The sequence below is a fragment of the Rosa rugosa genome, chromosome 4, assembly GCF_958449725.1.
Source record: "Rosa rugosa chromosome 4, drRosRugo1.1, whole genome shotgun sequence".
In the NCBI taxonomy this organism is placed as follows: domain Eukaryota; kingdom Viridiplantae; phylum Streptophyta; class Magnoliopsida; order Rosales; family Rosaceae; genus Rosa; species Rosa rugosa.
In genome coordinates this window covers 17,909,536-17,934,246 of record NC_084823.1, presented here as the reverse complement: position 1 = coordinate 17,934,246, position 24,711 = coordinate 17,909,536, and the positions used below count along the sequence as shown (strand labels likewise).

Below are 24,711 nucleotides of genomic sequence, written 5' to 3'. Positions count from 1 at the left end.
CTCAGAAGTGCAGAATCCTCTCAAGAATCACGGCAAAAGGTGGCCGGAGGAGGGAGAACGACGGTGGGGAAAGGAGGTGATTTCCAGCTCGACTGCACCGTGTTCTTCGACTTGTAGCGGCTACCACGTTGGTTATTTCCCCTCGATGTCTTCTACAAAGTTGTAATATAGCTCAGGCCCAGCAAAATCCCTTTTGGAATCAACTCGATTCGAGGTTGGATGAGAGAGATATCGGCCGGTGAAGGAAGAGCAGCATCAGGCGAATTCCAGCTCGAGCTGTGCAGCTTCTCGGCCTCCTAGCACCTTCCATGGTTCTTTTCTCACTTTGATGTCTTCTAGGAAGTTTTAACTGACTTCAAGGCGAATGAAAATACTTTTGGAATCAAGTCGATCGGAGGTCTGTGGAGGGAGATATGGCCGGTGGAAGAGAGAGGAACAAATCTGGGCTCGGGAGAGAATTGGGGAGAAAATATAGGTTTCTGAAATTTCTGTCCTCCAATGCAATTTCCGGAATTTTTTTTTGTATTTATAGAATTTTCCCGATTTTCAATCGCTTATAACTTTCTCATACGAACTCCGATTTTCGCATTCCATATGTCCACGAACTCGTATCGACGCGCTCTACAACTTTCATGAATGAAGTTTTCCCAAATTCCCAATGTATAAAAAGTCACTTTTTGAGACCTCCTAAATAACGTTCGTTTTCGAAAATTAATCGTTCGAACTAATTCCATAACTTCTCCAAGCCTCGTACTCGCTCCCACTATCGTGAAATCATTTCTAAAAATCCACGGAAATTAATTTGGATTTTTCGGGGTATTACAATATTTCACGTAAATATATATATATATATATATATATATATATATATATATATACACACACACACACACACACGTAGTCATTCACGCAGGAATGACCACTAATACCAACTATAGTTCATATGTATTAAAACCAAGAAATTCGTTTTATACTTAAATTCATTTTCTTACCTGTGAGCCATAGCCCTATGAACCGTAGTCGATCGAGTTCATATTATTTCAAACAAATCTTTGTTTTCAAAAACGATTTACAATTATCAATTAATTCCGACTATTAAACAACTCGGTTTATAAATGAACCACGTGAGATTTACTCACCTCAAAATCTCGCTGCGTCTTCTCTTACAGCAGATAAGGTAATGAATACACTCTGTTAGTCACCTAAGTACAATACGATCTTAACTTAGTACTCGAATCGAAAACGATTATATATCGAACACCCATTGGCCCTAAAATCTCGAAAATAATGCCAATTGAGGTGAAACTTCATCTGAGACCATCCGAGGTCTCCGGAATACTTATATGATCAATATATCAAAATTACAAGTCAATCGGACTGCTGAATCCTCACGGATCGAAAATCGATTGAACCGAAAACCCTAAAATTTTGAAAATTCATAACTTGCTGAAATGATTTCCAAAAATGATCGTATTAATGTGTAGAATAAAAAGAGGGACAGAAACTATTCCTCGGGTGGCCGGAAGTGGTCAGAAACCACCACCACAGTGGCGGCGCCGCCGCCGGCCCAAAGTCAAAATTTGACAAAACTTCCAACACAAAAGTTCCTCATCTCAACTCCAATTACAACTTTTCCAACTACATCAAAGTCAAATTATAAGCCAATTGATTGAATTTTACCTTAGAACACAAAGAGGCCGATTAAAACCCTAGATCTTCAAAGCTTCAATTCGTCCTCCACAAGTGAAATAGTTGCAAGCTACCTTGGGATAATCCTTCCCTAGCCTCTGGGCAACAAAACCCCTCAAGAAATTCCGGCTATAGTGGCCGGAGGAGGAAGAACGACGCCGGCGAAGTGGAGAGCAGCTCGGGCTTGGGGAGAGAGAAAGGAAACCCAAGTTTCCTTTTTTGGAAACTGAAATTTTTTTTGGAAAGTTTCCAGAAATGGAAGCTTTATACTAAAATGGAAATTTCTTCCAAAATTCATAACTAATTCATATAAACTCTGATTTTTGCATTCCACATATGCACGAACTCGTATCGACGCGCTCTACGACTTTCATGAAGGAAGTTTTCACAGAATCCAAACGTAAAAAAGTCAACTCTTGAGACAAAGCATTCCGAGCAAATAATTGTTCGAATACTTTCCACTCCACCCTTGAACCACGAAATCGTGTTATCGAACACTTTAATAGTTCCCGAAACATTTAGGACTTAATAACAAATTTCTGGGGTTTTACAAGTCAAGTAACACATGCAACTTCCAACAACAACGAAAGCTGAGAGAAGAGAGAGCGAGACACTCCCTACATGCTAGTTTCAGCCAGGAACCACCAAGCAACCATGGAAGAAGACCGAGGGTGTCAGAAACTCGGATGTTGGCAGACGAACTCAATAACCAGAACCAATACCAGAACAATATGAGCAGCTGTTTCAGATCCAAGATCCGAATTAGGTCCCAAATGCGGATCCATATCTGGCCCGAAGTCAAAAATGAAACTGATGCAGCAAAAAGAGCCCAAGCCCAAGAAGCGATGCTCTGCGTACCCAAGAAGAGTAAGCCATTTGGAAATACTCAGGCCACCCAGGCAACTGGGCACCCAACCATCACCGATCTTAGCAGCAGCACCGCCATCCCCTCTTGAAACAACTCGTCGCTCCGCCGATGCTGATGGAAGAGAGCAATTTGGGAAGAGCAGTCGAGCGAATGACCTGGAAAAGCACATCTTCGAGTTGATCCACAGACGATGCCAGAATCGCAACTCCTCCAACCCTCGCCGGAGAAGACTCAGTCGTCGTGTCGCCGTCTCTCTCCAGAAGGGGTCACCCTCGCCTTTTACCCCATCGGTGATGCAGCCGCCTGACACCGACTTTAGTCGCCCACATTTGGGTCGTAATCGACCCACTTCAAATATGGATTTGACCTGAAACTCCTCCCTGCAAAGCGCAATAGGAAAAGATCTCCCACCGAAAGCCGATTGGATTGGCAAAACCAAGGCTGCGATACAAGACTGCGCATGTTGCGGTCGCTCCGAGAAACTCAGAGGATGATGAGAGACGATCACAGCCGTACTCAATTGATACAACATCAAAGATGATGCCAAAATAGCCCGCCATTGAGAATGGAGGAAGGTGCAGAGTCGCCAGGCCTGGGGGCAGCGCTCTCTCAGCCCTAGCAGAGTTCTGCTAGGGTTCATTTTTTAGTAGATATGGCATTCTAATATCCATCGTTAAACATTTAATGTATAATAATAGTATAGATAAGAGATATTTAAAAAAAGAAAAAGAAATTTAGTAGAAACAATAACTTTTTCTCACCTCCTCCATTTTATCATGTCAATGAGATTTAAATTTGTGACCTCTTCAATATTTAAAAAAAAAAAAAAATCTTAGCCCACCCTATCCTTACATATGTCAGTGAGAATCAAACCCATAACATTTACAATATTGGAATTATAACTTACCACCCCACCCTCTTCAGTATTGTTTTATTCTAAATAATCAACATGTCACAACTTAAGGGCAAAATAGAAAGTATTTTGAGTATGAAATTGGTTTTTTTTTTTTTTTTTTTTTTTTGAAAATATAGGTTCATTGCATTAGATGACCAGCCAAATAGCCAGAGTCTATCATACACTTAAAGATAGAAAAATGGTGAGGTAACAACCAAGCTCCTATCTAAGCAATGTAAACTTATTATAAGTCAATTTGAGCCCGCTTTGTAAAGCAAACCCATAAACAAAGAACAACTCCGTGTCTTCTGAGGAAAAATCATCTTCTAGCATTCCATCCGCCAGACACGCAATTGTGGTACGAAAAGAAAGCTACTTCCCAGCAAACTAATAGGAGTCTAATCCTCATCCATAAGCCGCTTTCTCCAGCCCAACTCGAGATAATTACCAATTCCGTAGAACCATGATCTGAATTAAGACAGGCACTTTAGAGACCTTAAAGGCCCAACACTGCCCAAGGAGGTCAAAACTCTCGAGCCAGGCCCGCACAGCAAGCACTAAGTAATAGATGAGGGTGTCAAAGCACCCTCCACCCTAGCCCAATTCAGAAGGGAACCAGGCCTACTCAAATGGGCCCATTGGTGATTGGACCTATCAGACTTAGGCCCAGACCCAGGCAAAATGGCTGGCAAACCGTTCTCGTCCCTGCTGCCAATCTGCAAACACCGCCGTCATTGCATCTGGTGGCCGGCCCGCCCATGATCCACCACCGCAGACGTGCAGACCAGAGAAACTAGACGCCCTGCTTCCTGATAGGGGCATATTAATGCGATGTTTGAATAGTTATTTCCTCATATTTTACTTAGTTATTTCCTTAAATAAATCAATTTTAATTTAGTTTCTATTTTCTAGGTACATCAGAGAAAATGACAAGGAAATGAGCTTAAAGACACATGAGAAAGATGTGAGACGTTGGAGATGACAAAGGCAAGGCACAAGGGATGCAGAAATGAGCTGAAATGAAGAAATGGAGTATTCCTGGTCCGACTAGGAATCCCAGTCAAAGTAGGAATCCTGATGAGGCTAGGAAACCTGAGGGCACTAGGACACCGTGTGGCTTCAAGATGACTCAAAACTCAAGATTCTTCTAGAATACTTGGGAATTTTCGGCAAAATGAAGAGCCCTAGATATTATAGGGGTCTTGGAGGTAAAATGAGTAATTTTGGGGGATAAATACATGATTTGTCATGAAAATAAAAGAAGATTCTGGAAAGTGACGTTGTGAACTTATCATGGAGAGTTTTAATGGATTTACAATATTCAAGAAGATTGAAAACAGGTCCAGATACATTCCTTGAGCTCTACACTCCATCCTTGGCCAAAATTGAGGAGATAAATAAGAAAATAATCATGTAATTAATTCAAAAATAATCTCCCTAGAATCAAGGTGATAATTTGAAGACTTTTGATTGGTTGGATGACATAGTAGAGCTGACGTGACATTATTTGATTGGTTGAAGTTGTGTGGCATGAGCAGATAATTTCAAGGAAATTAATAGAAGATTCATGAAGACTTGGAGACTAAGTTGTCATCCTCCTATAAATAGGAGCATCATTGAGACAACTTCACACACCAATTAACTAACACACCACTTCTCCCATAATTCAAAACACCAAAAATTCTTCTCCATTCTCTAGTCTTCAGAAGCTCTGCTTCTCAACCAAGGAGGAGAAGAAGTCATGCAATACATCAAGATCCTACCCGCCATCCACCCTTGTGTCGTCCCTAGAAGGTTGCTTGCTTTCAAGGATCTTCAAGTTCTTCGTCTCAAGGCTTGTCATTCATCTTTCACGGTGTATTTCATACTTTCTTTTGTTTTCCTTTGTTTGATTCGTAGAGTTATGAATTATAGTTAACATGACGTTAAAGGCAAAGTTTAAAGCCCGTTTATATGTTTTGAAATAAAGTTGCAATTTCTTTGTATGTTGATTTTTATGTTGCTTATGTGAGATTGCTTAATTGATTTTGAATTACAGAAAACTTTTATATGTTTATGTTCTTTGGTGGCCAACTTAGGATATATGCATGTAATTGGTGCTAGATTTAGGTAAACAATTCACCTAATAGTTTTGTGACCCTAAATCATAAGTAGTAAAGGCTTTGGACAAAAGTCGAAATCAATTAAGGAGGATTGCAAATAGATATGAACTTTTTCATACTAGGTTGTGCACTTTGGTTGACATCATTTTTTTGTTCTTCATGCATTGAATGTGTTCTTGAGTAGCTAGCTTTCTAGACTATGATTGCATGTTCAATAGGTTTAATTTAGGTGCTTTCACTTAGATTAAATATTGAAGGAAAGTAAAATATGGGAAATCGTTTGCTTTCTAACGTTTCATATGGTCATCTTCTTTCTCATGACATAGATAATCAACTATAGGAATTGTAATTGGATTTCTTGCATATGGATGTGGTTTTGATCTTTGTTCCTTGCGTTTCACCCCATGTATATGTATTTTACATTTTTGTTTTTGTTTCTTTTAATTTTTTATTTAAAAATCCTAAAACCCCCTTTTTACATTAACTTGTATATATTTCTATTCTTTGTTTTATTTTTGTAAATAATACTTTTTAGTTTTATTAATTCTTTATTTGTTTATGCAATTACAGGTGTACCCTCAATCCACGGCTTGAACGATCCCTACTTATTCTATACTGACAACTACATTTTGCAGGGTTAAATTGCGCGCTTACTTTTAGCGTATCACTTCCCCGCGCCGAGAAAGTTGTCGATCACCTACAACTCACCTGCACTCAAAACCGGCAGGATTCCCCAACCGATCCCGATGCGTACCGTAGTCCACCGGCTCCGTCTCGCACAGACCCAATCAGTCTGTCCTCGTCGATCGACTGTTCTTCCTCCACCACCGAATACCAGCGTCAAACACCACCTCCTTCGATCTGGAATCAGACCGCCCAGCCAACACAACCACGCCCGAAGTTGTCCCGACCCGCGACAAGAAGCCCTGTCGCACTAGACCAGCTTGCAACCGGAGGAGCCTCGGCTGCCGCACTCTGCTAAACCCTAGGGTTTCTCTCTTAGAACGTGTCTATAAATGGTATATATATTGAGTATGAAATTGGTTTGGCACTTCGCACTTTGGTGGACTTGTATTTTAATTTGGTATGAAATTTCCTTTTTATAGCTGGACAAACAAAAAATTGATGAATCCCTTTTCATGGCTGAAAAAAAAAAATCGATGAAAATAAAAGAGATGGATATAACTCAAGTTCCAATGCATATATATTTGGCTCGAGTGCTTAACAGACTCTCTTTTTTATTTTCAATGGTAATCATCGTCCCTAGAATTAAAGTACCTTTCCATTCCACAGCAAATATATGACTACTGCCAGAATTTGATTGATTAGTAGAGCCAACATGGCCTAGTGTACTGTGGAAATCACCTACAAAGGGCCTATACTAGTGTAACCGAAGCGACAATCACAACGTTTAGGGTTTAGTGAAGACATTGGGAAAAGCGAGGAATATCAATGTTCATCGATTTTTTTTTTTTACTGAAAGCTAGCGTGCGTGTGTGTATATAGGGTCATCTTAATTCTGCAATTAATACAAAATAAATTAGTGTCCTATTCCAGGTATATTCCTTTGTAGCTGGGCTGTTTCAATCTCTTAGTCGGTAAACATCTCAAGTCTGAGTTGATACAAGTTTTCTCAGTAGGTGTGCTTTCAACCGTTGGAGGTCGATTGGAAAAGAGAGACTTTATTGCCCTTGCATTGCATGGTAATACTACTACCATTCATTTAGCAAAGGAGTGGATTATTTTATATGTTTTTGGTTTTAGTCTTCGTAGCAAAAACTCATTAATTTGGTTTTTTGTTTTGCTTCTGGGTTTGATTGGATTATTTCATATGTTTTTGGTTTTAGACTTCCTAGCAAAAACTCATTAATTTGGTTTTTCGTTTTGCTTATGGGTTTTAATTAGGGTTTAGACGGTGTGCAAGGGATGAGGAACAAGAAGAAGAGGGAGGTGTTGGAGGTAGAGGAAGAGAAAGATTCAGAGGATTGGTGCTTCGAATGCAAAGATGGTGGAGATCTTATTATTTGCGACTACAAGTAAGTTGTTACTTTCCTTCTCTACTCTGGGTATGCATGTTTTCCTTGGAATGATTTGATCAAACTTAGTTTGGCATTCTGAAGATGAAGTATTGTACATTCAAGAAACTAAGGTAGTCAACGAAAACATTCCCTTCCTTCCCTTTGTACTTGGGCTTGCTTGACTCGGCCTTGTTTTCCAAGTAGTGCTTCATATAATTAGAAACTAAAAACGGGCGTGGGACTAAACCTCCCAGGTTCCAAATCCCGATTTAAAAAAAAAAAAATAGAAACTAAAATTTACCAAAGAGAACTGAATCTCATATACCAATGGGTTGAATTTGGGATCCAAATTATAAAATTTATTACTAGGATGACATTGATACAATATTTGTTCGTGCTATATATGATTACAACCATTGTTGTTCTCTATTTCTAAATCTAAAGTATGTTAAATGCAAAACAATGTGTGGTTACTGGTTAGTAACATAAAGAGTAATTATAATTTTTGTTTTTTGGTCTGAACTTGGTTTATTTAGTGTTTAAGATAAATGAAAGGCACCATTGAGGATCAATAAAAGATAATTAAGTTTCTACTAAATGCCGTTCATTTAACAGAAACTTCTGTCGTGTGCATTGCTAATAGTTTTTTTTTTTTTTTTTTTTTTTTTTTTTTGTGTTGAACCTCAACCTGTAGTTTGTGTCCTCATGGCACTTATGCACATTATATGAAGATCTGTGCGTCTTCTTTGGTATCTTCTGTTTCATGTTTGATGCTTCTTAACACCTTTACCGATATCAGGGATTGCATTAAAGTTTACCATCCGGGATGCGTGGGGAAAAAGAAAACCTTCATGAACTCTGAAAGGCACTGGACTTGTCGTAAGATACTTATCATTTGAGGATGATGTACTGGTGTTTTTCTTTTCTTTGTTTTTGTTACATTGGAGGATGTAATTCTAATCCTGATCCAATTCCCCACCCTCCTTACCAATATGATGCAGCAGAGTTTGGGGTGATTATACTAGGGTGAGTTGGGGAATGCTGAGAGACTAAGAAAGCAGAAAGATTTTAGAAGAAACAGAGGGGTATTAGCTGTAGAAGGGAGAAATAGAATGAGGGAGGTTAGGGGAGAGAAGCCAAGGCATCAAGCCTTCAAAAAGATTCAATTTTAATTCATTCCAATCTGATTTGGCTTACACTAGATAACCATATTTATAGGCTTCAAACACAACCCTTAGACTCCTAGCACACCAAAATACTACTAAAGACTTATTAATAATAAGACTCTTCAATACTTATTAAATAGACATAAAGACACACTCAAGACCCTTGAGTACTCACCCTAAGATTTTAATAGACTCTTAAAAGCACTAGGCTCATAATTATTCTGCATAAAACTGAAAATTAACCTGGCAAGACCCTTAGACTATCATGGAGACTTTCCTTTGGACCAAAATGGGGTGGGCTTAGTCTTAGGCTTCCAAAGTGGATATTTCTTTTCTAACCAAGTCATTGCTGCTGCATTACAATACCCCTACTAGTGTTTCTGTTGACTACTTATCATTCATTCAATGTTCCAAATGCTAGCGTATGATGCTAACGACTGTTCACCTTTCACACGTATTCTATATATACTAATGAGGGTTATTGTGACAAGGTCATTAATCTACTGATTAATCAACCTGAAAGCTAGCATATATATTACTTAACAATCTGCATTTTCTTTGGACTTCTTAACAAATGTAAAAAATTTCACACAGTCAAATTCACACACAGACAAGGTATATAAGTGTTAAAGAAACCCAGCTTTTATGCTTGTAAATTTTCTGTTGCAGCATCAATGCACATATTAAATACTGCAGTAAAATAGTTTTAGTTAATGTTTTTAGTACATTTTATGTATAGAACTTTAAAGGATGATGCACTTCTGTTTTTCAGGTAGGCATTCTTGTTCAGTGTGCTCTAGTACCCCAAGGTTTCATTGCCTTTGCTGTCCAAATGCATCATTATGTAGAGATTGCTTCAGTGCTTCTGAGTTTACGCTGCTAAAAGGGAATAATGGCTTGTGCAAGAGTTGTTTAAAGCTTGTTCTGCTTGCAGAAGAAAACTCAGAATATGGTTTAGAAGGAGTATGTTTACTAATCTTCCTTCTTAGCAATTTTAGGAATCTCTTTTACATGATTTAGTGACATTTAGCAGCAATTCTTCCTCTCTTGATCATTACCTTTTCTTCAGCTTTTAATTAAATTTCTAGGCATTTCCACATGAATGCAGTTTCGTTTGGGTAATCTGGATTTATATGGAAACTTATTTCGTTTTAGAAACTTAGGAAAAATGAAAGGGTAATAAGTACAAAATTAATCACCTCCTGGCCTGTAGCTGTTCAAACCAGTATACACATTTTGGAAAGTAATGATACTTCAATAGTAACCGAGTAATACAGCATGTACTAACACATGTATGATGATGTCAGATAGGTAACAAGTAAAATAGTATGTTTCACACCTGTGATATTGAAGTCAGATAACGATATACATGCAGTAACGAGTAATACCGCATGTACTACACATGTAAAATGAACTCAGATAATGATGTATAAAGTATATCATTTTCCTTTGCAATCTGAAGGTTTTATATTTTTTCTCATTGGAAAATTTTCGGGGTGGTCAGGAGTGAGAGAGGGGTATTGGCTTGTCTGCAACCCATAATTTTACTCTTTACAAACAAGGTACTTATATTCTCCTGATCTGAAATTTTATGTCATATCTTTGGAGATCTGCTTACAGATAATCAAATCTATTAGATGTGTTTTTAATGAAAACAAGAGATCTGTTCGACTGCGAGTTTTTGTACTTGATACATGTTATGAATACCACTATTTTATTGAAAATTCTTTTAGCTCAAAGCGATGAGAAAAAGCATCTGTTTTGCTTAAATTTGAGTCTCTTTAATATTCATTATCATGGTTGTACTTGATATAGATTATCATAATCTATGTTTCTTTTTGTGTTGTGTGGTTGTTGAATTTCAGGAGAAAATAGACTTCAAGGATCGTGATACTTTTGAGTGCCTGTTTAAAGAGTGTTGGGAAATCCTAAAGGAACAAGAAGGTTTTACTTTGGATGATGTCTATTCCGCATATGCCACATTAAAGGGAAAAAATCATAATTGCAGATTTGATTCAGTAAATAATGGTGATAGTGACGAAAGTAGAGACCTGACAACATCAGACGGCGACACTAGTGCTATAGAGTTTCAGAAGACAGTAGGAAAAAAGAAGAGATTTCAGCCAATGGAATTTATAGGATGGGGTTCCAAACCTCTCATTGAGTTCCTCAGATCCATTGGGAAGGATACGACCAAGAAGTTATCCCGGTTTGAAGTGGAGTCTATCATCTCTTATTACATCAAGGATAATGACCTCCCAAAACAGAAGAAAATGGTTCAATGTGATAATAGTCTGTATTCTATCTTCAAACAGAAATCCATCAATATGGCAAAATTATATCAACTTCTGGAGGAACATTTTGCAGAAGACATTATGATAATAGAGGATAGTGGAAGTCAGGATGAAGATATAATCAGATTGGAAGATAAGAACAAAGGTACAAAGAGCAAGAAGAGAAGAGTGAGCTCAGATGTAATAACAACTGATGAAAACAAAGCTCCTAGTATCCATAAAAGCTGTTTTGCATCTATTATTGCTGAGAATATGAAGTTTGTTTACATAAGAAGGAGCTTACTAGAAGAGTTATTGAAGGAGCCTGATCATTCAGAAAGCAAGATACTAGGGAGTTTTGTGAGAGTGAAAAATGACCCTCAAGACTACCTTCAGAGAAATAGTCACCAGCTTTCACAAGTTAAAGGTATTGTATATGCTATTGAGTCAATATTAATTATGTGATTCATTGTGTTAATAATGCCAGATTAGATAACTGCCCTTGTAGTTTATATTTGGTTGTATGCTTGTCAATGAAAACTTCTCGATGTATCTATGATTGAATTGTTGGCCAAAATAACAATCTGGGAATGGATATGACCCTAATGAGAATATAACAACATTAAAGACTGATCTTTAGTAAAGATGATATTATATTGACACCTTCACTAAGATATAATATTGCACTAAGATATTCTTTATTCTACTTTATTTTATTTTCTGGCAGGCATGAAGAAAATCATGGCAACTAATGGAGCATACTTTGAAATTCTCCTGCAAGTTTCCCATTTTACAAGAGATATTCCCATTTCTTTGCTATCAGATTCTGACTTCACTCAGGTATCCGGTTGAATGCTGAATAGGTCTCACATTTACAACAATGAATTGACACTTAATTTCTGGGTATATATAATTTATATAGAAGACTGAGATTCATCTTGCTTGTCTGTATGGAGATGTGACTTTTCAAGAGTCAATATGTCAAACATTTGGACCTGATATGAACTTCTTAGAGCTCTTATGACAATGTAATCTTGTAATTGATTATCTTGTGTAAGCATCAACTTATAGAACATTTTGGCCTGGGAGACATGAATGTATGTTGTCCTTATTTGCTAGCAGGCTCTCATAAGGAGTATGTAATAAACTGAACTTAACTGTCCCACTAGCTGCCTTAACATTCCAAATGTCTGTAGAATACTTATGTGATAATTGAGAGACAAGCTAAACTTTTCATACTATTCCCAAATTGTCTTGATGGACAAGATATGATTTGCGGTTCTGATTAAGCTTTAGAGAATTATATAATTTCTAGAACCATACAGGTTGTTTTGCTGCTTTGGTAATAAGTTTCGATTGGAAATTCCCCTCCATTCATGGAATTCCACTGTCCTACTTGCAGGAAGAATGTGAAGATTTGCGCCAACACATGGCTGAAGGCTTGCTAAAGAAACCTACAGTTGTAAGTTTAATTTTCTCTTCTTAGAGATCTTACTGCAATGATAATGAAGATCCTTTCTATTTAGTTTTCCTTTGGGTTTTGAGCCAAAGTTTTGGGGTTCACCACAAAGATGTGGACTTCTGAGCTTGTTTCTTGTATGATATGTAAATTTTTCTTTTGCTCTGAGCTTTCAAAACGGTGGTTTATCAGATTTTACTCTTGAATCAGGCTGTATAGTGTAATGGTACATTACCACACATACATAGATATTTTTCCCAGCCTTAACCTGAGTTATTGTTTAATAGGTTGCGCTTCAAGAGAAGGCGAGAGTTCTGCATGAGGACATAACTAAGCATGTAGGTATTTCTAACTTTTTGCCTATTTGACATATCTAATGCCTAAATCTTTTCATTATTTGCCAGCCTCAAATGTATTGCTCTTCACATTTTCTGATCCTTTCTGCATCTTATGTATTTAAATTGTCAGTGGATTCAGAAAGAGCTGGTGAGATTGCAAAATCGGGTTGATTACACAAACGAGAAAGGATTGAGAAGAGAATATCCTTCCTTAGTCTTTATGCAAGTCTGCAGTAGTAAAAGTTTGGTATCACTACTTTGAATGCTTCAAGTAATTTATTTGTCATAATTCTCCAAAACACATTGCACATGCACCAGGTATTAGCATTCATCCAAGGTTTTTGTACTGCCAACACATGAGGGGAATATGGGTGTAATAAGCTGGGTACACATTGCTGATCTAATTCCTTAAAAGCTTACCAAAAAAATATAGACAGAAATTAAATTAGTGAGGTGCTTAATCTAAATAAAAGTTGCACTTTCTTATCCCCATTTAGTCATATTTTTATAGATAACGATACAACCTTTTCGAGTATTTCATTCTTTTTTTTTATATTATTATTATTAAAGTGGTGTTGGGTTTTGCTGTATCATTTTTTCTCAAAATATTGTATTTCTATCTCTCCTGGATAAAATGGTGGTGAACCTTAACCTGCTTTGTGTTCAACGCTAGTTGAATATTTGGAACAAAGAGAGCGACTAAAGAAACCATCTGAACAGGAACGACTGTTAAAGCAGTTACCAGAGGTCATTCCTGAGGTTATAGACATTGAATCGGGTTCTCTGGACTCCGTGGTGATTGATAAGCAGTGAAGTGTCTGCTCACTACAATTGATCTTGTTGGGGTGAACAAGTTGACCTTGAGCAATCCGAACTTCTCTTTTTGGCTTTCAGTGATATGACTTGTGGACAAGTTTGATGTAGTTTGCTTTTCCTTCAGAGTGCTTTTGCTATTTTTCTTTGAGAAAACAGCTTTGGTAATGGGATTTATCTTTCTTAATGACTTTCGTTTCTGGAATGACTAATAACCAAATAACAGTTACTGAACATGTATATTGCAACACTAAATTATAGAAAAATATATGCAAGTGAATGAGATATATACGGAAAGAGATGAAAAAAACATATGATCAGATCTAATCCAGTAGCAAGCATGTTTGTAAATCGTTGTCCGAGCAAGCTTAGCTCAGATAATTAAGAACATAAACAAAATCCAAATCACCCATTCACCCTTGCATTGCAGTAAAGTACAGAAGCTATGTACGAGTCATTGAGCAAATATTATACACAATTGCATCATCAAAGTGTGTCCCAATACTATAAAATCTACATGCTAAGACATCAACTAGTATTTATCAGATGCCATCAATAGCATTTTTCAAATTACCACCAAATAGTGACATGAGAGGTCCTCCATGGACCCTCCCCTCTGGAATTTTGAAGTCGAAGCTCTTTCTCCCGTCACTGCTCCCAACACCAGTTCCATACCCGTTTCTCTCTACCACAGGCTTCTCAGAACTCAATAAATTTGAATAGGATGATGAGGACTTCATTGATAGAGGAACCAACACCTGCGACGGTATGAGATGCCTTTTTCCTGGATTTTCTAGCGAATCAAGGCTGTCGGAGATAACACTGATTCCTGAAGAAGAATGAGTGTAATCAAAACTGCTTCCTGCAGTTGAAGATGCAGATACAAGCCCATGGAAAAGTCCGGGTCCAATGAGACCTCCCTTGCTCATCTCCCTCTCCAGGACCAGGCTGCTATGAGCAGCACATAAACCACTCTTGCCTCTGGCAAATTTCTCACATTCTCCCTCTCCCCAAGTGCATCTCTTTCCCCCACCATGAGCCTTGCAGAAGTCTGTGCTTCCTTGAGCACTTTTTCCACAGTTGTCAAACTTACATCGCTTTCCTCCACCATGCCTGACACAACAATCAGTACGGCCACGGGCACTTTTCGTGCAGCCTGACACAGAACACCTCTTTCCACCACCATGAGCAACACAGAAATTAGTGCCTCCATGTACACTCTTAGGACAAATCCCACCACCATCAAAAAGGCAACGCTTTCCTCCACCATGTCCCTTGCATAATGGTGTGCTTCCTTCAGCACCCTTGGTGCAACCTTGAAATATGCAACGCTTTCCACCACCATGTGCCTTGCAATACATAGTACTCCCTTGGGCTCCCTTTGCACACCCCTCATGCTGGCAACGGCGGCCACCACCATGAGATATACATAAACCAGCCTGTCCTTCAGCACTACGAGTGCAGCCTTCCACCTTACACCTTTTACCCCCACCATGTCTAATGCAAAGCCCCGACTTTCCTCGTGCAGCCTTGGTACATCCTCCAGAATAGCCACATCGTCTACCACCACCATGAGCTATGCAGTTATCTGTTTTCCCTTCAGCACTTTTAGTGCATCCCAAGTGCTGGCACCTCTTCCCTCCACCATGTGCCTTACAGTATGCCGTTCGGCTCTCAGCACCCTTGTTGCACCCAGGTTTCTGGCATCTCTGTCCGCCTCCATGACCAATACAAAGACCAGATGCCCCTCGTGCTCCCTTTCTACAGCCTAAAAACTTGCATTTCTTCGGATTGCTAGTTCGGTAGTCTGAAGATGTTTCTGTAGTTGCCTGCTCAGAGATTGTTCCTGCCGAGTACTCTTCTGTAGAAGAAGGTTCATACCTCAGCTGAGATTTGGCCCCAAGCTCCAAGAGTTCTCGGGTCTGCAAAGAAACCTTGGTGCTGTCCATTCTCGGAGCAAAAAGAAGTGATGGCATATAACCACCTGATTTCTTGGCTGAAGTAGAACCTTCATCAACAACTGGAATCGAGAGTTGATTATCATGGTTTCGGAGAAATGACATATTAACATCAGTCTCTCCTGAAATTGCGCAATCCAGCACCGTTGAAGCTTCCACAGTCCCTCCAGAGAGACCAAGTTGGAGGATTGAATCACCCTCAGATGCAAATCCCTGAGATAATGCAGTGGCCAATCCTTTATTTTTTGTAACCTGAAAATTGTAATAATCATTGCAGTATTCACTTGGTGTTGGGCCCAATCCAAGTACTAATCTGCAGCTGTCATCAGGCGCACTGGAAGAGTCAACCCTGAAGTTGCTTTGAGAACATCTATACCTGGTTGTGTTGCTTCCACTTAAGCCAGGGCTATTCAAACATAGAATGGTGTCACCATAGTTGCCATTTTTTGTGATCTCCCCATCGTGGGAAGATAGTATGCTCTTCCTGTTCAAATCCATTTGCTGAGAGTTGCGCTTTTATGAGACCAAAATAACAAATCACTCTTTCACCACATACAGTTCTCAGGTCCATGTAACTAAATGAAAAAGTAGACAAAATCCAAACACATGATCTCCACTGCTAACAAAGCCTGATGTATCTGACCTGTCCATCTTACTCAAATTAAGCTCCAACATCCCAACACATTCATATGAAATCACTCACTTCTGAAAATATCTGATTACGTTTCTTGGATAGAACCCCTTTATGAGAATAGTTGATATCAACCTGCAAACGTCGTCGGGGCTTGTTCTGCTCCCTGATGAAAAATCATTGAGCTTCATTAACCCTGACAATAAGAGGAAAACAGAAAAGACTAATTATAAAATGTATGAACCAAATTGAAGAAACAACATCTTCAGAGAATATTGAAAACAAAATCATGCAACTTAATTGCAGTTATCCAGTTCAAAGACAAAAACAAAGGAAACTACCACAGAGTAGAAACAACGTTTCAGAAAGTCAACATGGCCCTTGTTTGACAAAATGAATAGCAAAGTAAGAGAGTCTGGATCTATGCATGGATTTTTTCCATAAATCAAAACAAAATGTGTGTGAATATCCAATACACCATACCAATTAAATATTGATGTCATCATATTCTGCAAGTTCAGCCACAACTATATTCTAATATATTCAACTGGAAGTGGAACTATCAAACCAAATAATTTCCAACATCATCACCAATATAACTCAAAGCTCATAACCATGAACCCATGACCCAAAGGTGCAGCAGAAACAAGAGAATGCACACTCAATACCATTAATTTCACGTTTACAATCCAACGTTCATAAAGCACAGAGAAGTAAATAGTTTCTAAAATATTTTGTCATGTTTTTTTTGACAAAGAAATACTTTGTCATGTTGCAGCAGAGTTTTACAACAACAAAGCACTTCCTAGTCCTTAAAATAACATCTGGATCTTTTGTATTTACCTAAACAAAAACTGCAACCTTCAAAAAAGCGAGGAAAGTCAACTCCATGGGAATGATCTTAAAGTCTTAAACCCAACTTACAAAATTTTAAACTCAACAAATAGCACATCCAAGTATTTCTAGAAGTCCTTGGAAACCAAAGGATTTCCACAAAATGCAGGACATACTCTCAACTACTCCGTGGACACAAAATTGCCATACTCCATGGTTGACTACTCATACTTACCTTTATTTGAATCATCCTCTCTAACACCACAAACAAATTTTATTTGAGTTGCACAAGTTTTTACTATTATAAAATTACAACCCGAAGACGGAAGTGTTGACCTTAACCTACAAACTTCCATCGACTGAAGCTCTATTCCTACCCAAATGGTCCAACAAGCATTGCATTTACACTTCATCATTGAGATAGTCGCAAAAATTTGATGACGAAGCAATATGTGGAATCCTTGGTTTTGGTATGATGATGTCACAGTGACAGACCGCGGTAAAGCTCATCTAGCTTAATGACAATATTGGCACTCTGACGTGCTTAGAGATCATGAAAAAAGGTTTGAACTTTAAAGAGAACGAGAATGACTCAAATGCATTCAACTCCGCTGCTATTCCACATACTGGAACCAAGCGATTGTATGGCAATCTGAGTTGAATTCTTGACTTTGGAGGTTTTCAAAAACAGGTAGTAGGGGCCAATTCCCAGCGGTAATTGTTATTGTATTAAAAACAGGAAGATAACTGCAGACACATGTGGTTTTCAGCAGGTAAATAACTTTTGTTCCAGAATCATCTAAAACTAATACTAACCGATATCAGGGCCACAATTTCAACATCAAGTTTCTTACTTTCCTTCAGAATAATAGATGTTTTCATTATGCCATATACACCATCTAACTTTAGCTATAAAACAGATCAAAAACACAACAAAGTCAAAACCCAAATCCATAGTTAACAAGACACTATTTTTCAAGATCTACAAGAAAACTACGATAAGAAGTCTTACAACAAAGAAGTTGGTAGAACACACAACTAGATCACAAACACCCAGATTACCATAGCCAAATTAGTACCCATATAAACTAAATTTAGAAACATATATATCAAAAAAAAAAAAAACAAAACAAAACTGGAACCACCCAATGAGTTAAATACAGCACTTGGTCCATTAAAAACTCCAACATACAAAAGTAATACATGAAAAAAAAAAACAATCACCCATAACTCAAAACCTGAAAACCTTGTACAGAACCAATTCCAATACAAAACTACCCAAAAAAAGAACAAGAAACATCCCAGAGACACAGAAAGAGTGAAACAGAGTTGAAAGAAGAGATGAATACCGTGATGAAAGATATAATCCAAGGTGGAGATCTGAGAAGCAACAGCAGGAAGAGGAGGACATATTCTTAAAGTTGGGAAATTTTTCTTCTTGAAACAAAAGCTTTAACAAGAAAGAAGAAAACGAAACAAATATAAACAAGCAGCAGTGGCAATTGGCAAAGACCACTAATATTAGGTATACACAAGAGGGTTCGATATTTCCTATTAATTTAATTTAATTTAATTTAAGTCATTATTGTCCACTATTTTTTGATTTGGGCGGCCCTCTGCGTTTCTTCGTCATTTCTCTTTAGCATGGTCTTTTACTTTGTGAAATACCATAAATAGCCTTGGTTGGGGTCACTAACTGTCAGAAACCTCCGAGGCATACGGGGCCCCCTCCTCCTGATTTGGACTATGCATACTTTTCGTGAAAGCGACCGGGTCTGCAAAGACAGTTTTACCCTTTTGCCAGCAGCCGCGTAAAATTGTTGCCGCTCTATATGTGCTATTCTTAAGATTTTTAGCCGACTATATATTTTGACTCCTCCCCTATTTTGTTTAGTTTAGTTTTTTTCTTCATTTTAACAGTTGCATGAAATGAAATGGCTCTCCATGTTAATTTTTTGTTATCTGACTTCTAAATATAGAGAAAGAGAACATTTTTGTTAATTTAAAACATTCATTTAAAGTCGTTTTGTGTAATTTTAACTGTTAACTGTTAGAATCATGGTAGTATTTTTCTCTTTATTTATGTGACTTCTCAAGTCAGCATACAAGGTCTATGTGCAGATCATCACGACATTTCCTCTTTAGTGCCCACAGCCTAAAATTTTCACTTGTAGTCAAGTGACCTACTCTAATTGTATTTTTGATGTTGAAGTAATGCAACTCTCATGTATCCTAAAATTGAGACTTTATGTCAAATAAAGGTGTTATTTCTCTACGGTGAGACAACAAATGCTAGGGTTTCATCCTAGTGGTTGTTCCTTTCATGATTTTTCTCATATTTTCTTCTTCCTATCACCTTCCTAGGGATGTGAAATTTAGGTTGGTCAGCCTATTTGAAAACTTTATTTGACATTGTGTCGCTTTTATAGGTGATGTTGTTCTTGCATCATTTTTCTCATATATAGCACAAGATCATGCTTATCTTCTTACAAGCTAGATATATGTTGAGTTTATCCAAAAAAAGCCTTGATACCATTAGGATATTGATTTGATCTCATATATAGCACATGATCATGCTTATCTCCGCACAAGCTAGATATTTGTTGATCGAGTTTATTCTAAAAAGCCTCAATCATTAGGAGTAAAGATGCCTCTTTATGAGCCTCGATCAAATTAAATATCATTTGTTATGATTTTACCTCTTTTAGACAAACTCATTTATCCTTAAGGCAAAATTATTATATGATGTAACTGAGATTTTATGTGTTACATCTTTCTATGTATATTTATCTATCTATTTTTGTTACCTAGAGTGTCTGTAGGAGGGAGCCAGAGGACACATAGTCTACAGTAGACAACTGAACTGGATTTGAACACCAGGTCTCCCTCAGGTCCACGGTGCCATTGCGCTGCGTACCGAACACGTGTCAAGCACCCATTAGGCAGAAGAGCAACAGTTGGTACTTTGGTTGGTTAGTTGGAGATCCGTGCCGCGTTTCGAGCGTGTACTACTAGATTTCTACATACATCGCCCATTTAGGGTGTAATAATTAATTAAAAAAGGAATCAATGCCCCCACCACTTGCTTGCGTTGTGAAATTGTCCTCTACTAAACGACAGAACACAGAAGGGGGCCATGCATGATGATGAGAATTATTGGAAGGCAATATCAAAGCAAACCAGCACGACTCTGTGACGTGGCTTTCTCCATCATTGGTGGCCGCCTTCTGTGACATCCCAACAACACATGGCCTGACCTTCCTTCCTTCCTTCCGGACTGCCCTATGCTTTCTTTCTTTATTTATTTATGCCTCTCCATCGTCGCCCCAAAATTAATTACTATTTTCTCCTCTTCCTCCAATCATATTTCTTTCCCCAAAAAGAAAATGAAAATGAAAATGAATTCTTTTATTAACCCCAAACCTAACAGCGTTGTCGCTTTCGTGCAGCTCAGGGAGTCAAGGGATTCTGGCCCTTCTTGTGCACTTGCAGATATTTAGCTGGCATTTCTAATTACAGTTCTGGATTGTAGATGTCGGTTAGTTAGTTTGAGATTAGTACTCAAATTTTTGTTTTATGAAAAAACTTTGCTACTTTTGAAGATAGAAGTTCTTATCTCAGTTTAAAATGTTTTTTTTTTTTCTTTTTTGATATTGGCAGAGGCTTTTTTTTTTTTGATCGAATATTGGTAGAGGTTTTGGTTTGTCCCCCTCTTTCATTATTTTGTTTTTCTTATTTTTTTTATTTTTTTATTTTTTTTCAGATTGATCGCACTATCCCAAAGGCTTCCCAAGACTAATCTGTTGAGGTTCGAACAGCCAACAGAGCATTACAGGCCCTCCCCTAACCACATTTATAATTCAACAATTATATTAAGCAAACCCAACGTTTGAACGCAGGATGTGGGGGTTCCATATCTTGAACATTCCCGTGGGGGGTGACCCAGTGCATTCACTGAACCACTTGCTGTGATTTTTATTTTTCTTATTTTAATAAAATAAAATAGAAGAATGAGCGGTGGGTTCCTGGGTGCAGTGGTCCTGTCTCTATTTTGGAATAGGCGCCTTGTGCGATGATCGTTAACGAGGGACTAATATTACCTGATCCTCTATTTTAATTAAAGAAAAAAAAAAACACAAAACTGAAAACAAGGTCAAAATTTTGGCTTCAAGGAAATGAATATTTTTCATATTTATGAAAATTATGATCAATTTCAGTCAATTAATACTCAAAAATTATTCTTGAAGATATTTATAATATCGCTCAAATATTGATAAGCTAAAATTACAGAAATTTTGGTAGTTTGAAGAAATTTAAACCCTTACACAAAAGCTATTTCCTTTGACCGAATATATACTGACACATTCATCAATCCTTTTTTAAGCCAAACTGAACCCGATCAGAAATTCGTTGTCTAGCCACCATTTGGCACAAGAACAAATTTTGCTCGTACGGTCGGTGTGTTCGTATTCCTACTGAATAAGTATTTATACAATTCATGATGACCACGAACTACGTCTCAAAATCTTGTGATACATTTGATGGCTCTTCAATTTTAAACCGACTCTAATCATTTTTGACATCGATCTAAGTATTAAAATGCATCTTTCCGTTGTGATCTATATGTGTAGTGTGTAGTTTTAGCCTATCTATGAATCTAGAGGTATAATAAGATTAATTTTAGAAGATACTTTAAGTGAAACTCTATTGCCCCTTCGAGAATCCAATTATCAAGCAAAACAAGTGACTCCTATTTGACTAGTTAATTGCAACTCCATAACACTCACCATTACACACCTCCGCGTTACATTATTGAAACCAGTATCGTTCTCATTGGTTGACTACTTATTTATACTATTTTTGCTGACTTTTCCATAAAAACTTTTCAAGTGACATAAGACACCTAGAATATTTATTCATTTATCTTGTACAAAACTTTTTTCTTTCATGGAAAGGCTTATGGAAAATCCAAATTGTATAATTCATTTAATCATGTTCATCAAGCCCTACCTAAGTTGGATGTAACCTGTCATTTTCTATTTCCAACTAACATTTTTCATTAATCGGAAATGACGACGCAATTAAGACTAATAAATTGTAGCATGATTGTTAAGATATGGACCTCTCATTGATAATCCTCATATAGGACAACTTCGTATATCAATTTTTCCTTGACGATTCTTAAAACACCGTTTGATTTGGCCTCTAGTAGGACAAGCTTGTAATAGAATTGTCGTTCAATTTGTTACGTTATCTATCTAGATCGAGAAAAAAAAAGGTGAATTATCCTCTTAACTTTATGAACGAAAATTCTGATATACACCAAATTTCTTATACACGAGTTGATTTTGGACGCATTCAATAATTAATTGCGCAGTTTTCAATCAGAGTCATATAATAGCATTCATGTCCAAGCTTCAAACCATGTTGGTGAACAACAAAACCATAATTGAGCTTGGAAAGAGACTGCTTGTGAAGAAATGTAAGTAATACTTTAGGATAATTTGAATCTAGAAACTTTGCTAGTTGTTTTAGTGGCACTTGATTAATACGAGACCATAGATTACTTGGACTCTAATATAGCCGAAAACTCACATCGGCAATGGCAGCCCCACCATCTATTTGTGGGTTTTCCAACCCAAACAATGCCTGAAATATAGTAACATTATTCGTGAATAATGGCATATTGAATCTCCTCTAGATGTTATGACAACGATTATAGGTTCTTTAGATGCCTTTGTGACTAGAACTGCTGGCTTTCCTGGAAGATTGAGGGTCGGCTTTGCCACAGACCACTCTGAAGCCTTGGTTGATTGATCTGCACCCAAGATGAGTCCAGTTGCACCTGCCGAGGCTACTACCATTTTAGCATCATCCACCTGGGGAAACAGCGAATTGGGTTTGCATCTAATTTTCACTTTTCCTTGTCAGATGGAACTTGCTTCTTAAAATCATAAATGAATTTTTGACAATTAAAAAAAAAAAAATCTATTTAGTTTAGCCTAACACAGACGACCATACTGTGTATATCAACTACACTTTGCTATATTAGATTTGCTGGTTGGGGATTAGTCATGAACTGATGCAGATGTCTTACCATAGAACTCCACATTGACACATGACCAAAGGGATAATCAAAATCCAAGTCTCTGTTTGCCAGTCCAAAACGAAGCATACAGAAGGCTAAATTGTACACTTTTTATACCTTAAGGTGGTGTTTGTTACACGGGATTGGACTGGATTGGACATTCTTATCTAGTCCAATCCCAGTTATCCCATGTTTGGCAGCAAGGGGACTCTTTTTAATGAGACTCCACAGTCCCAAAAACCACCCCGACACCGTCTACCACAAACCCACCAAAAACCATGGGATTGTGGAAGCCACTCTCACTCGATCTACTCTTCCCTTCTGATGAGGTCACCGTTCGGAGCTATGCTGGTTTCGCAGGTTGGTGGTGTTGAAGCTTTGCTGGTTTTGGAGCTTTGCTGGTGTTGAAGGCTTCATACCCAGAAAGTCATGAAACATTGGCTTCACTAATTGGTCTTCTTCTTCCTGCTTCAGCTTCTGCTGCTTTTGGGTACTGGCATTGTTGCTGGGCAGAGCCATTTTCAGTACGGCCATCTCAGACCCATAATACCACTCACTCGATCTGGTGCAGTGTTGGGTGTAAAGAGAAGAAAAAGAGAGCGCGATTTTCAGGAAAGGAAAAAAAGAAAAGAGAGCAATTAAAAGCAAAAGGTGGGTTCTTGAAAAGAAAAGAGAAGCAAAAGGTGGGTTCGAAAAGAAAAGAGAGCAATGAAAAGCAAAAGGTTGGAAGGTGTGTGCTCAAGTGCTTTGTGTGTTTTCTTCTGGCAATTATTTTTGTTGTTTGCATTGACAGAGAGAGAAGAGAGAGTGTATAGAATACAATGCAATGGGGTTTGTGTCTGGGTGTTGAAGGTTTTGCAGGTTGGTGGTGTTGAAGCTTTGCTGGTGTTGAAGGTTTTGCAGGTTGGTGGTTTTGCAGGTTGGTTCTATATTTAATCCCGCTGGCACCAAACATGGGTCAAGGAACTCTATAGTATAACCTGGCTTGAAGAGTGGAGGACTCTAAAAGAAATTAAGCCGGGGTAACACAATCCCCCCTAACAAACATGGCCACTAGATACAAATCTCTACACGAACTCATCACCTCGAACCATTCATATTATTTATTCATGAAATCAATAGTGAAACTCGGACGTCCATCAAATTGAAATGTATCTTTTTTTTTTTTTGAGAGCAAGACGAAAAAAGTTTTATTACTCAGAGAGTTCAAATGTTACAAAAGGAAGCAACAAGACTTCCCAAATCTGGAGGAATAGCTCCCTGCCAGTGAGCAGATAAACATGACAACATGGCTTGCTTGGCCATTCTATGTGCAGCCGTGTTAGATTCACGGTAAGCATGCTGAAAGAAGGAACCCGGCAGACTACAAAGCTGAACCTGAATATCCTCAATCACCCTTCCTAAATGGGATGTATCTTCATCACCTGAATTTATAGATTTGACCAAAGAGAGACTGTCACTCTCAAAAATAACAGGCGATTGATTAAACTCTAATGCCCATGCACACGCTGCTCTGCCCGCAAGCGCTTCCACAGCTTCGGGGGAGTACACTACCTCAACACTAAAGCATGAACCCCCT

General features: G+C 38.0%; 2 protein-coding genes and 1 long non-coding RNA gene across 4 annotated transcripts; 2 read left to right on the top strand and 1 right to left on the bottom strand.

Annotated features, from left to right (window-relative positions):
• Positions 1–5,100: 5,100 nt before the first annotated feature.
• LOC133706750 (uncharacterized) lies at positions 5,101–6,761 on the top strand. The gene is made up of 2 exons (XR_009844706.1): positions 5,101–5,307; positions 6,125–6,761. It is a non-coding gene; the product is annotated as an uncharacterized LOC133706750 (long non-coding RNA).
• Positions 6,762–6,908: 147 nt separating this feature from the next.
• Positions 6,909–13,883, top strand: LOC133706423 (uncharacterized protein At5g08430-like). Its single transcript, XM_062131950.1, has 10 exons — positions 6,909–7,257; positions 7,460–7,590; positions 8,372–8,451; positions 9,511–9,701; positions 10,604–11,438; positions 11,739–11,851; positions 12,414–12,473; positions 12,758–12,808; positions 12,939–13,009; positions 13,477–13,883. The coding sequence occupies exons 1-10, from the start codon at positions 7,255–7,257 to the stop codon at positions 13,619–13,621; spliced, it is 1,680 nt and encodes a 559-aa protein (XP_061987934.1). The 5' UTR covers positions 6,909–7,254; the 3' UTR covers positions 13,622–13,883.
• A 134-nt stretch (positions 13,884–14,017) lies between these two features.
• On the bottom strand, positions 14,018–18,553 carry LOC133706420 (uncharacterized). Of its 2 annotated transcripts, none has more exons than XM_062131948.1 (2): positions 18,394–18,553; positions 14,018–16,406 (listed from the first exon to the last, which is right to left on the bottom strand). In XM_062131948.1, the coding sequence occupies exon 2, from the start codon at positions 16,075–16,077 to the stop codon at positions 14,164–14,166; it is 1,914 nt and encodes a 637-aa protein (XP_061987932.1). In that variant the 5' UTR covers positions 16,078–16,406; positions 18,394–18,553; the 3' UTR covers positions 14,018–14,163. The 2 variants fall into 2 exon arrangements, with proteins under 2 accessions (XP_061987932.1, XP_061987933.1); XM_062131949.1 differs by having other exon boundaries at positions 14,018–16,376; positions 18,394–18,544.
• Between the last annotated feature and the right edge of the window lie 6,158 nt (positions 18,554–24,711).

Bases quoted from the DNA above. Each gene is read 5' to 3' on its own strand.
- LOC133706423 (XM_062131950.1), top strand. The intron at 8,452-9,510 runs GTAAGATACTTA...TCTGTTTTTCAG, and splicing joins TGAAAGGCACTGGACTTGTC to GTAGGCATTCTTGTTCAGTG. The intron at 12,474-12,757 runs GTAAGTTTAATT...ATTGTTTAATAG, and splicing joins TGCTAAAGAAACCTACAGTT to GTTGCGCTTCAAGAGAAGGC.
- LOC133706420 (XM_062131948.1), bottom strand. From the start codon at position 16,077: ATGGATTTGAACAGGAAGAGCATACTATCTTCCCACGATGGGGAGATC.